General features: G+C 36.5%; 1 protein-coding gene across 1 annotated transcript in view; it reads right to left on the reverse strand.

The window, feature by feature from the left end:
* Positions 1–1287: 1287 nt before the first annotated feature.
* Positions 1288–14076, reverse strand: part of aclya (ATP citrate lyase a) — a 48008-nt gene continuing 35219 nt past the window's right edge. The window contains exons 15-28 of the mRNA XM_007256256.4: positions 12974–13142; positions 11524–11628; positions 11129–11325; positions 10923–11004; positions 10207–10317; positions 9986–10113; positions 8879–8972; positions 7871–8025; positions 7256–7406; positions 5400–5543; positions 5014–5127; positions 4322–4404; positions 3960–4036; positions 1288–3489 (exon numbers count right to left, since the gene is read on the reverse strand). Coding sequence (XP_007256318.3) covers positions 3395–3489; positions 3960–4036; positions 4322–4404; positions 5014–5127; positions 5400–5543; positions 7256–7406; positions 7871–8025; positions 8879–8972; positions 9986–10113; positions 10207–10317; positions 10923–11004; positions 11129–11325; positions 11524–11628; positions 12974–13142 — 1705 coding nt within the window. The 3' untranslated portion in view covers positions 1288–3394. The remainder of the gene's footprint in view (positions 3490–3959; positions 4037–4321; positions 4405–5013; positions 5128–5399; positions 5544–7255; positions 7407–7870; positions 8026–8878; positions 8973–9985; positions 10114–10206; positions 10318–10922; positions 11005–11128; positions 11326–11523; positions 11629–12973; positions 13143–14076) is intronic.

Raw genomic sequence — 14076 nt, forward strand, 5'->3', positions numbered from 1 at the left:
TCACCAGAGCTACAGAAATTATAGCTAGTTAGCACTTAGCTAGCCTTAGTTTGCCTTCTCCAGTAGTAGGGACATTCCAGGATTTTAGTACATTTCCTGTCCCACCACTTAAATTTCAAATGTACATATCCAAAATATCTAAATGACTATTTTTGTGAAAGATGTACTTGTTATAAGACAAACTGTAAAATATGGTGGAAAAATAAGCTCCTTAGATATTATTCAAAAGACCGAATACCTTTGAATCACCTCAAAAAATGACAAATTTAACAATTAAAATAAGCTCTAAATAAAATAAAATATCTCCTTTACTTATGAAAACAACTTCTTTGGTCTGCATTGTATTGCATGTTACAGTTTTTATGCTATTAACATGCGCGCAACCCTGTTACCATAAGGAATTTTACCTGGCAGAGAAAGAGTTAAAAATATTTGTCAACTGGCACAAAGGAAGTCACATTACTTTTTGGTAGTCTATTACCTGAATTTAATAAATATATTACTAAAAATGATCAAATTGAAGATCAAATTTTCAGAAGTGTCTACCCCTGAAATGTACCAAAATCATGGAATGTCCCAGTAACAGAAAAGAATAATCTTTATCTAAAAACTTTATCTTCTGTTGTGTGTGTACCTTCAGTTCGGTTCACCCGAGAAAGTCCAGTTGTTTTTTTTTACAGAGCTGATAATGAAAAGAGAAAAATGGTCAAAGCTAGCATTAGCTTTCAGCTTTGTGCACATTTTGTCTCTTTTGGCTTCACCAGCTTCTGCTTCATTGTTTGCTATGGAAAAAACTCAAATAGAAGGCCTGGTTTACATTGAAACACATATTAAAAACACAACATGTTTATTACCATATTTTTTCGTACTATAAGGTGCACTTAAAATCCTTTAGTTAAAAAAAAAAAAACAGCACTCCTTATAATATGGTGCACTTTATAGTGTGAAAAAAAAAACAGTTAGCAGATAGTTACCAGATATTGTTATGGTTTAAGCTGCTCTCCAGTATCAGCAACTCCATATTCTCCAGCTTCTATTATTCTGCAGTCTACATGCTTTGGCTAGATCTTTCACTAGTAGACTGGTTTTATGTGCATTTTAAAAGACATGAATATAATAAATTATACATTTTATGTAACAATTTGGGGGTTGTGCTGTGTTTTCAAGACCTGTTTTAGTCTTTTTTTTTCAATGAAGAAACAACAGTCAACTATGGCAAAGAAAATGCAATTTGACATTCTATGGTTCATTCAGATATTGAGACAAATCAACAGAGAGAAGATGTAGTGCATTTCAGAAAGTCATTTATTTCGTTATTTTTAAATTACGTATGTACGACAGAGATACAGTACCAGCCAAAAGTTTGACACACATTCTCTTTCAATGTTTTTTTTCTACATCCAGACTATGAAGGAACACATAAGAAATTATGTATTAACATAAAAGTATTTTAGAAACACAAAATAATATTCAGAAGGGCTGTTAATGTGTGCTCGCTGAGGCTGGTAACTCCTGATGAACTTATCCTGTGCAAAAGAGGTAACTTTTGGTCTTCCTTTCCTGGGCCAGTCCTGATGAGAGCCAGTTTCATCATAACATTTTTTTTAATCTTTGCAATGGTCTGCATTTGAAGGTACTTTAAATTTCTTTCTTGAAATTTTTCAGACTGACTGACCTTCATTTCTTAAAGTTTTTTTTCTTTACTTTGAGCAGTTCGTACCTCATAAAGCTGACAGAGACAATTGAAAAAGGTGCAATTTTTTTTTCTTCAAAGTTTGGATGACTATTATTCATTTACAATGCAGAACATTATACATCTAATGAAAAATAAACACTTTAAGGTGTGCACAAACTTTTGATTGATACTGTAGTTGAATATGGGTCTTAATGTTTCACAGTTTCTAAAAGCTCAGCTTAACTAATGCGTACAGAAACTAAAAACAAATAAATGAACTACTGGCCACAGATATTGTAGAACCCACACCACACATTAGAACTATTTTTTTTCCACACAGGAAGTCTACAGTGGACAATGATTAATATACTGTAAACAATATGAACAACACTATGGCACAGTTCATCATTAAAAATACCACCGTTCAAAATAGTTATTTCCCTTTTTATATATACATTTATCTACTCTCAAAAATAGTGCACTTGCAACTTGTGATGTTTCCAACACTAATAACTTAGACAGTTAAGACATTTAAACACACAATAAAGCTATGGCCTAGCTCTATACGCAGTTTATTATTGCACTAGTAGCTGCTAACAGCAAACTTGGCACTTTTCACAAAAGGCTACGGGAAGTTCTTACTAATCCAAAGTGAAGGTTCAAACCAATTACTTGTGTGAAGTGTATTTCTTTCTTCTAATACCAATAAAGACAGTTTAAAACTCTTTAAAAAGGGAGCTATAAATGGTTCTTAGGTGAAACCATAAATAAAAAAAATTAGTTTGATAAAGTTTCATTTTTGAGACATATGAGATCTGATTTGAGATGTATCTGCAGTGTAACAGTCCTTAAAAAAACATTTCTTAGTGTTTAATTAAAATTAAAGTTAAAGTTCATACATTTTTGTATCTAAACTTGTTGTGGTGGCACAGCCATTCTTCTTAGAGGGGTTTAATGTTGTTTGTGGAGGTTAGGTGCCTGTATGTATTATATTTGCTGAGTTAGATCATTGGGATTTCGTTGGGGTGGATAGAATTGATGGAGTGTTATTTACCCTCTTGGTGTTGGGTAGGAGGGTGGACTTAAGTCTCAACCAATGGATCGCCATTTTATACGAGAACCACTGCTCATTTTGTGGTCATTCATACTTTCTCCTTATGTAAAAGAAGTCTAAACAGAACTATGGCCTTTTCCCCATGTTGACATTACAGTATTAGAACTACATTGTTATTTATCCAGATATATCTCCATCTTATTTCATAGCATCCCACAGAAACTCTATTTTATACTCTTTATTGTGTTGTGTTGTGTAATCAAAAATTATAACGCTTGTGGTAGTTCGTAACTATGAAAAACCATTTATAGCACCTTTATTTTTAAGAGTGTACACTGATAAACACATTTGCCACTCCTCACACTGTTTTGGTAAACTCTCCCTTCAGCTGTGAGACGTTTATGAGAATGTATCCGTTAACATTTTGGCGTTACAACGTATAGTATACACAATAGCATTACAGGACTACAGAAAAATGACATTTACTACAGCTGGACCAACAGACTTGCATGAGACATCAACACATCAACATGTTCACAGTGAAGCAGTTCAGAGCTTCACAGATATAAACTCACAGTAAGCACACAACCACCCCCTTCCACTTATACCCAGAGGTAAGAGGTCACAGCTGATGATGAAGGTGATGAGCTGCACGGTTTCCACGGTTACATGGACATATGCTCGGGCAAGACGTAGGAAATGTCGTCCCACGGGTGACGGTACAGACCCTGTTTCAGACGCTTCTGATCCAGATAGTGGCCTGTGGACAAGACAGAGACAGAAATGAATTAAATACATAAAAAGCAAATTAAGAAAAGCAATAAATTAACAAATAAATTAATAAAAGAAAGAAAATAGTGAAGAAGATGTTGGGGGGAAAAAAAGAAGAAAGGATATAAAGAAAATAAATGAACAAAAAAGTAAAGGTTAAGTAGATGGTGAGGGAAAAAAATATGAATAAAAAATTAACAAAAAAAATAACAAACAAATAAATCAACAAAAGTAAAGATGACCGAAAAAAGAGTGTGAAGAAGATTAGGAAGGCAAGAAAAGAAATAAGAATATTAACATGTATAATTTTAATGATGTTGCTAATATTAATGTTTAAAATGTTTTTATGTTTTTATTGTTTTTAATGTTTTACAAATAAGCCTATTAGCAAACCTATTTAAAAAAAAATGTCAATAAAAAAATTACTTTTTTTTTCTTTGACAAAAAGAAGACACTGACCAATAAATCCCATACTGCGTCCCAGTACAAAGATTCCATTCAGAGCTCCGATCTCCACAAACTCATCAGCCTCGTCTCTGTAAAACACCAGTGAGAGAATTCTTCTTTCATGCAGGTATTACAATTATTAGGAAAGGGTTAATTGTAAGCTGAAGCTAAAAAAATCTTACAATATGTCAACAACGGTACAATCTGGAAGTTTCTTACAATTACTCAGAAATTATTGTCTGATATGTTATGTTCTGTTCCGAGAAAGGAGAATAATTTGTTGATATAATTATACTAACACATAGACTAGGTTCACACAGAAGGTAATAAATATATGTAAATGAAGTTTGGTGCTCTGTATTCCTTATTCTCACCTTGTGAATCCACCACACGTTCTCAGCAGATCCACAAACGCCACACCAATAAAACCGTCTACATTCAGAATGAGGTTCGGTTTCTGGAACAGATACAATTACATAAAGAAAATTTTTATTTTTTCGTTCTTTCGAACATTTACATATCATCAATTTTTTTTTTTTTTTTTTTTTTTTTTTTTTTTTTTTTAATTTTATTTCTAATTTTTCCCATTTTCTCCCCAATTTACACAGCCAATTACCCAACCCATTCATTAGGACTCCCCCTATCACCAGTGATACCTCAACACACCAGGAGGGTGAAGACTAACACATGCTTCCTCCGATACATGTGAAGTCAGCCACCGCTTCTTTTCGAGCTGCTGCCGATGCAGCATTACCGAGCAGCCAGCGCGCTTGGAGGAAAGCACAGCGGCTCGGCTCTGGTACATCAGCTCACAGACGCCCTGTGCTGCAGACATCACCATAGTGATGTGGGGAAAGAGCGCCATCTACCCACCCAGAGGGAGCAGGGCCAATTTTGCTCCCTCTGACGCCGGCAGCTTGATGGCAAAGCTGCATGAGCTGGGGTTCGAACCGGCGACCTCCTGCTCATAGTGGCAGCGCTTTAGACCGCTGGACCACTCGGCGCCCCATATCATCAATTTTAACAGAGATCTGAGACCACACACACAAACACTATGAACTTGTACCTTAGAGGTGGTGATTTTTTCCACGTCTAATGCATAGTCCAGTAGCTGAGTAGCAGGGAAGTGCTGCTTCACAAAGTCTTTCAGGATCTGCACCCGCATATCAGGATTATTGATCTGAAACAGCACAAATAATAAGATTTAATAAACCATAACCTTATATTACACTCATTATCAAATAAATAATGCTGTATTGCAATGCTATTCTGAAGGAAGGTTAACAGTTACAATAAATGGTACAAAAAATGTAAACTGATATGAGCAACTGGGTACAACTACTTTTTTGAGGATGAGTGTACTATACAACAAAGAGAGGAAGTGTACATGTTGCCACGTAAGCCGAGACTAAAGCTGCAGCTGTGTTTACATCTAGCTTAGTGTTTACTCACAGATTTGACCCTGTGCCCGATGCCCATGATCAGCTTGCCTTCCTTCTTCATCTTGTTGACGAACTCCATGGGGAGCATTCCACTGTCGAATGCCTTACTGAACTGCTTAGCAGCAGCATCCAGAGCACCACCGAACCGGTCCCCCTGAACACACACCCACACACGCTTTTGTTATTAATATGCATCGTTGACTCATTTGTGACTGTGTTTTAGGACTTTACTTTACAATAAGACTATATAAAAGTTTACAAAAAACTTTTTTTTCTTCCTTTTTTAAATCCCATTTTCTCCCCAATTTACAAGGCCAAGTACTCAACCCACTCATTACGACTCCCCCTATCACTAGTGATGCCCCAAACCCCAGGAGGGTAAAGACTAGCGCATGCCTCCTCCAATACATGTGAAGTCATCCACCGCATCACAGTGCTCTTGGAGGAAAGCGCAGCAACTCTATTCCGATACATCAGCTCACAGACGCCTTGTGCTGATCAACATCACCCTTTCAAGTGATGTGTGGGGAGCGTGCCATCTACCCACCCAGAGAGAGCGTGACCAATGTGTCCGCTTGTGGTGAGAACGTAACCTTCTTGCTATATTAACGCATTTTGGTGTGTTTAAGTTTGTGCCTGGGTAAAACCAAACCAATCAGAGGGAGAAAATGCTCCATCAACTGATTTGGACCATGGAAACTACAGGTGTAAAAAAGGCCCTTATGCTTTGACTTCTGAAAGCAAAGGAGTTGGGATTTATCAGGCTAGTATTGAAAGATGTATTAAACAGTATTACCATGTTTTGCAGCATCTAAAGCTTATATCACTTTATGTTATATGTTTTTGTTTCAAGGATATTAAAAAGAGAGTTTATACTTTTTTTAAATAGATTAAATTCATTTTGGAGCATTGCTGTCAGGATTTAACTGCATTAATCAACAATTAAGCCACAACTCTCCACATCTTCCACAACTCATGCCAGAACTGTTGAAAGGATCATTGGATCATCATTCCAGAGAATACAGTTCCACTTCTCCACAGGTCAATGCCTCTCAAATCCCTAGGTATTATGCTATACGTGCATGTTTTATGCTCCAGAGAGTCATTTCAGACAACTCCCTGGGAATTATTTTAACAACACTCATTGTTAAAACATCCACAGTGTTGGAGTAATCTGTCCCCACTGTGTATTCTGTCCCAGCATGCTCTGTAGCCACTGGTATTCTTTGTTTGGGTTTTTTAGAGGTGGTATTTTGTTTATGGGGGTTATGTGTTAAATGTGTGTTTGTTTTAAATACATTTTAAGGTGAACACATTAGCTGTGGTGGTTCCATTGCTAGAGTGGCAACCACGCTTTCGTATTTGGTTGGAAGGAAGTAGGGATTATGCTGCTTGTATGGTGTTTTTTTCCCACAGTCTCTCTAGTTTTAAACAAAGTTTGCTCAGGGTAAATATATTATTCATCCTGCAGTAAAACTAACATATTTTGCAATTTCATATTTTTTCACATGTACCTTCTGTAATTGCCTTTTTCATTTAATTTAATTAATTTTCCTATTTATTTTCTGTTTTGTAAAAGTAACAGGGTGCAAGTTACCAAATGATTCAGAAAAGTAAAAGTAAATTCTAATTAATATTAAGTAGACTTATAAGAAGAAAAACACTAAGTTTTGTTTTACATTAACACTTTTGAGAGTAGCTTTACCTGTGGGGTAAAATTTTATTAACACAGAGGAGTGTTACATAAAGTTTTTATCTAGGACAGTGTTAAATTAAACTCATGAACTAGACTAAAAGCAACAATGGGTGTAACATTAAGTAGCCGAATTTATTCATTAAAGCTAAACAAAGAGAAACTGGTCTTACAATGGTTAGGAGGCCAGACGTGAGGCTGGAGATGAGGTCTTTTCCAGCACGGGCACACACAATGGTATTATGAGCTCCAGATACTGCAGGGCCGTGATCCGCAGTGACCATCAAACACATCTCTATGAACTGGCAGGCGTATCGTGGAAGCCTGTCCAACAAAACAAAATGTAATATGTTTTCTTAGTATTATGGAATACTGAAAACATTTACAAACATCATTTATTTTCATAGGTTTATAGTAGGGCTGAGGAGATTAGTCAGTATAATCGACAATAGATCAATAGTTAATTTATAACAGCATAACAATACACAAAGTGCTGGGGACAGAGATACTGTGGCTGTCTCTCCAAAAAGTCCCCAAACACAACAGATTGCATATTTACTTTCAGTACTTCAGTACTTTCCATATTTACACATCATTTGGGCATTTAAAAGACATTTAAATTACATGTTCAACTGTTTCTATTTTTACAGTTTTTTTAAATAATTTTACATTATTAGCAGCAGCCCTATTTTATAGGTTACCCTGTCATGATTTCTCTTTAGGAATGTATTGTATTGACAATGCATTTAATTTTCACAGCAATGATCAAACCTTTCATACACACTCACCTCCTCTGGAACCAGAGCAGGCCCAGAGTTCCCCCCAGACCAATCTCTGATTTGAAGACCTCTGTGATGGGCATTCCAGCGTATATAAGCTCCTGACCTCTCTCATCACAGATACTGGTCATGAAGGACGCCGGCTTACGGATCAGACCCAACTCCTGCAGACAGAAGTGAAGGAAACAGGAAAGAACCAGTTAAAAGTTTAGATACACCTTAAATTCAGTGGGTTTTCATTATTTTAAGATGTCCTGCATTGTAGATTAACACTAAAGTCATCCAAACTATGAAGAAAAACAACTGGAATTATTTAGTAGACAAATGTATTAAACAAAGCAGAATATGTTTTATATTTTACATTCTTCAAAGCAGCACCTCTTGCTTAAATAGAGACAGCTTTGCACATGTTGGCTGGATTTTCTCAGACAGCTGTATGAGGTAGATTCACCAGGAATGGCTTTCAGTTAACAGCTGTGCTGAACTCGTCAAGAGATAACTACTTGAATTTCTTGTCCTCTTAATGTGTTTGAGAGCGTCAGTTGTAAAGTTGTGAAGAGGTAGAGTTGATATACAGTGACTAGCCCTATTTGAGTAATGTTCTAATCCATATTATGGCAAGAACTACTCAACTAAATAAAGAACAAATGATTAAAGGTCTGTCTTTGAAAGTATCCTCAACTCCAGCTGAAAACCATCAAAATGTTAAATGATAAATCTGGCTCTCATCAGGACTGCCCCAGAACACATGATAAGGTCATTATATTTACCAGCCTCAGAAACTGCAAGTTAACAGCTGCACCCCAGATAAGAGTCACCTAAATGCTTTACAGAGTATCTTAGTTTGTTTAACACTTTTAAGTTACTACATGATTCCTTATGTGTTCCTTCATAGTCTGAATGACTTCAGTATTAATTACAATTACAATGTAGAAAAAAAAAATAGTGTCCAAACCTTTATAATAACTAAGCTTTAATCACAGTATTAATATAAGATTCTGAATGTGATCTACTCACTCTAGCCCAGGAGTAGTCCATTGGTACCGTGGGAGGGGGAACTTCCTTAGCAGGCACAATCACACCTCTGCAGACCAGGTCATCATAAACTGATCTGGAACATATCAATTTAAAACAGATTTAAACTTAACTTTTTTTATGTTGTAACAGAACCTTGGAAAAATTATTTTTATTTAAATGGTTATTAATTCAACACATTTTCAGACTCCGCCCCATATTGCCCTTGTGTCTGCCTTGTTTTCTGCTCTGGTTTATGTTTATAGCTGTCATGTGCTCTGTCACGTTTGTTTGTACATGTTTGTATACGCACCTGACTGTACTTGTGTTCTGTGTTTACCTAGTCTAGTAGTTCCTCCCTGGTACTGTTTTCTCCTTAATGTTTCTGTTTTGGTTTTTGGAAACCATGACAGGGGTTTCCTGATAGTTCCTGTATGTATGAATGTGGCTCTTCATTCAGTCTTTTGAGGGTCATGTTTATGTACTGTACAGCATCGCCATGAGCTTGGTGTGTATGTTTACCATATGTCTTCTTATTATGGCAAGAACTACTCAGCTAAACTAAAAATAAATACTAAAAAATAACTAAAAATAAATACTTTAAGGAATGAAGGTCAGTCAACTTAGTATTACGCCAGACCCACTTAAGAGCGTTTGTGACAAAAAAGCTCTATCTTGGTCTCATCTGACAAAAGCACACAGTCTCAGGTAAAAAGGCCTCTGTGTAATGCCATATTTACACCCCAGAGAAAGTGGAGAATTACTAATTAAAGGGTTCTAGATACTTTGATTCACTTCATTAACTACAGTATAAATAACATAAATTATTCAAATACATTTATTTCCAAGGGTGTTAAGGGTGCCAATAATTGTGGAACAGTTCATTTTATGAAAAATAATTATTTCTTAGTCAGGACAATGAATGGACAATGAGTGTATCAACAAGGAGGTGGTGTTACTTAAGTGGTCAGCTGATGTGTACAATATATGTTCAATGGGATTAAGCTCTCATACACTCCAGTGAGTCCCAAACACAAACTGATTTTGACTGTTGCAAATTTATTAGGGGCACCAGAAGGTCCTAAGCTGATCGTAAATAATATGTCTTACTTAATGATTTCTCCCAGTTCATCAAAACTGTTGGGCACAAAAGCTCCAGCTTCTTTCAGGGCCTTGTTTTTGGCCACTGCGGTTTCAGAGGCCTGGTTAGCACAGGCTCCAGCATGGCCAAACTGCACCTGCAGACAAAACCAGGTCAAAACTGGTCTTGAATTTCTTTCATATTTGGTGAGCAAATCGATTAAGGGATTCATTTAAATATACACACTTACCTCAGAGGAGAACATGGTGGCACAGGTGCCGATGCACCAGCAGACAACAGGCTTATTGATCCTTCCCTCTTTAATACCCTGACAAATCTTATACTCCTCTGTACCTCCAATCTACAAAGAAAGAAAGAAAAACAAAATATTTTTAGACAGACCAAAAATGTTTTAAACAAACAAATACAGTTATAAACTGTATTTGACAGAAAGTATTTGAAATAAGCCTTTATTAAAGAGCTTATTCCACCTTAAAGTGCTTAAGGTGTAAAGGTCCCCTTTGAGCACAGATATTATAAGAAAATAATCCTAAAAGTGGAATCCTAAAAGTTCAAAAATAAATATTTGGTGAAATAACCCTGTTTTTTTTTTTTATCACAATTTTCATGCATCTTGGCATGTTCTCCTCCACCAGTCTTACACACTGCTTTTGGATAAATTTTCCCCACTCCTGGTGCAAAAATTCAAGCAGTTCAGCTTGGTTGGATGGCTTGTGATCATCCATCTTTCTCTTGATTATATTCCAGAGGTTTTTAATTTGGTAAAATCAAAGAAACTCATTATTTTTAGTGGTGTCTTATATTTTTCAGAGCTATTTATGGGAAATATGCTTATTTTGTCTTGTCTAAGCTGACTAAGCTGAAACTGCACTACTACCTCTACCTCTTTACTGAGCAAATAAATAAGATGTCACAGCATGTGTGGGTGTGTGTGATATGTCTCACCTCTCCCAGCACAACGATCATCTTCACCTCTGGTGAGTCCTGGTACCTCAACACGTGGTCCATAAACACAGAGCCTGGGTACCTGCAGCGCAAAACAACAGTTTACAAAACACACGTACAGTATGTTCATCATATCCTCTCATATACACTTCATTACACACACAGACAATATATATACACACAGATATAAACATGTACACACGTACCTGTCTCCCCCGATGGCGACGCCCTCGTACACTCCGTCAGTGGTGCGGGAGATGATGTTATTAAGCTCGTTGGACATGCCCCCCGAGCGAGAAACATAAGCCACGCTGCCAGGGCGGTACAGCTTCGATGCCAGGATGTTGTCCAGCATCCCTCCTGTATTTCCGATTTTAAAACAGCCAGGCTTTATACCTCCAACCTGAAGAACACAAATACACACCCACACATGTTTAATAAAACACAATGATTGTACAATATGGACATGAACATCATGGCAAAATGGAGTCATGCCATGATAAGTGTATGCCAATAGCCAACCACAAATGTGTGTTTATACATATACCTATTTGTATATAGGCAACAATAAACACCAAATGAAATGAAAGGTAGTGTTTACCGTTGCTGGTCCAATGATAGTCACTCCTTTTTCATCTGCTTTTTTGATGATCTTGCGAGTCAGCGCTTCAGGAATACCTTCAGCTATGATTGCAATAGTGTGAATCTGCACACACATACACACACAGAATGCCAAAGAACAAAATCTGAGTCAGTGTCCAATTAAAATACAAAAATAAACCCACTCCTAATAACTGCTGGTCTTTTGTGCTATTAAAACAATAAAAAATGAATAAATAAATAAATTACATTTAAATTGAAATTGAATGAACAATAGCATAACTAATATCTAGTTATATAGCGGTTCATCATTAAAATGTTCACATAGTGTAACAATCAGCAAGCATTATACAAATAGTAAAAAAAAGCAAAAAAAATAAGCAAAAACCTCAGTCAGCTTAACACAGCAAATCCTGAAACATCAAATAAATTTATAAATAACAATATATATATATATATATATATATATATATATATTTTTTTTTTAATTGTAGGGTTTATTTGACCTTCTGACCAATTATGTAAAATCTATGAATTTACAGCTTACAACATATTTTAAAATAAAAAATTCCAAGCTTCGAAATCGCTGGTGGAGCAAAGGGAGCAGCGAGCAAAAATCATGTATCTGATTTTATTTTCCTTATTATATACATTTAATTTAATGTATTATTTTCATACACTTTAAAATAAATAATACTGATTTAACTGTTGATGTTGCAGAGGCCTCAAAAATTAGTTTTACAGGGTTACTATGGAGGATGATTTTGTAATATGATGATGATAATTCATTTTCGCCATTTAAACTCTTCAGGTCAACTGAATAACCTGAAATAATACAAAATCCACTGTATAAAAGTTAATAGTAAACTGCCATAGGTTTTAAGGGAAAAAATACAAAAAATAGAATAATATGTTGTAAAAATATACTATATTGTAAAACAAATGACAAAAATCTATATTGTAAAAAAAAGGGGGGTGGGTGCTTTTTGGGAAACAAGTCTTTGGGGAACAGCTTATAAGCAGGTCTTTAGCAATGGAAAAAAAACTGAGCTTTGAAAATGGAAAGTTATAAAGCCTTCGTCTGTATCACACATCATATTCAGACTTTCATTATAATCACTAGACAAAGACACAGAAACACAGATAACTCTGTAACTAATTAAAGTGTGTCTTTTTCTTTAGGGAAATTAGAAAGCAATATGAAACTAGAGAAAGCTTGTACAAGGGGTCTGGCTGACCCACATGGCAACACCTTTAGCTCAGTTTAACAGTGCATATGTCTCTGTTGCAGCAGTGAAGAAAAGACTAAGAGGTCTGACAGGTGAAGTGGCAGTAATAAAATCATTGCATCTAGATCAAGATGACAAAATAATGAAAAAACTTGTCTGTGCCGTGCAACGCTGCCACTGGACTTCAAAAAACAGGGGTGATGTAAACTTCTAGGTTCAGACCTGTGGGTACTGTAACGTTTCCATGGTGCTATCGAAGGCAGAGCGCAGAGAAGCGAAGCTGATGAGCACGTCGACCTCTGGATGTTTCTTCATGGCATCTGACATGTTCTTATAGACAGGCAACAAAATCTCCTTATGACCCCAGTAAAACTTCTGCTTATGGTCTCCACTGCAGGAACACACACATACACAGACACACACCACACAATGCTGAAATAAGTACTGTCGGAGACATTACTAACAGCTTTGAATGCATTACTGTTAGAAGAGAGTGCATACTGCAGCTGTAAGGTCAGAAGAGTGTGTGAACTAAAACTGAAAGGCTGTGAATAGCATGCAGAAGAGTTTCCTTCCCCTTTAAACTCTCTGACTAAAAGATCTCAGCAAAATCTGCCACATACTGTAAATTGGCGAATGAAACTCGGGTGAAGAGGGCAAGACAACACTGGTGAGAATTGTGTGGCATTACATCATATTTGTGTAAAATCCTGCCACTTTTCTTTATTGCTTCAGTCACATGCACCATTTACTTTCAGTGAAGGTTTTCTGTTTCCCAGCTTGTCCAGAAATGCATGTGTAAAGCGTGTCCTTTAGTGATGGCTCATTGCAATTACTAAAAGCTCTGAATGCATACTTGTTAGAAGAGTGTGCAGACTGCAGCTGTAAGGTCAGAGGAGTGTGTGAAACTGAAAGACTGTGAATAGCATGCAGAAGAGTTTCCTTCCCCTTTAAACTCTCAGACTAAAAGATCTCAGCAAAATCTGCCACATAGGTTTTGTGGGCGTGCATGTGATGCCACCACCCTGCTGACTATTCAGTTTCAGTCTGTCATGTAAAGAGAGAGGCTGTGTGCAATACAAGCACACAATGTTCACCACAAAAAATACCCACCACAAGACACTAAACGCTACCATCAAAGGGGTGACAGGGTCTGGGTGAGCTGCATAAATGCAATAAATGTATTCAGCAACTGTGGGATATACCCATTGCTGGCAAACAGTTTGTCTAGTCCCTGTTGAGTAGTACTGCCAATAGAGTGGGATTCGCAGACAGTGATTAAGCCTAGTTCTGGTGTACACAACATTTTGAATAGATTTTGCATT

The sequence above is a fragment of the Astyanax mexicanus genome, chromosome 19 (assembly GCF_023375975.1).
Source record: "Astyanax mexicanus isolate ESR-SI-001 chromosome 19, AstMex3_surface, whole genome shotgun sequence".
Taxonomy (NCBI): Eukaryota; Metazoa; Chordata; class Actinopteri; order Characiformes; family Acestrorhamphidae; genus Astyanax; species Astyanax mexicanus.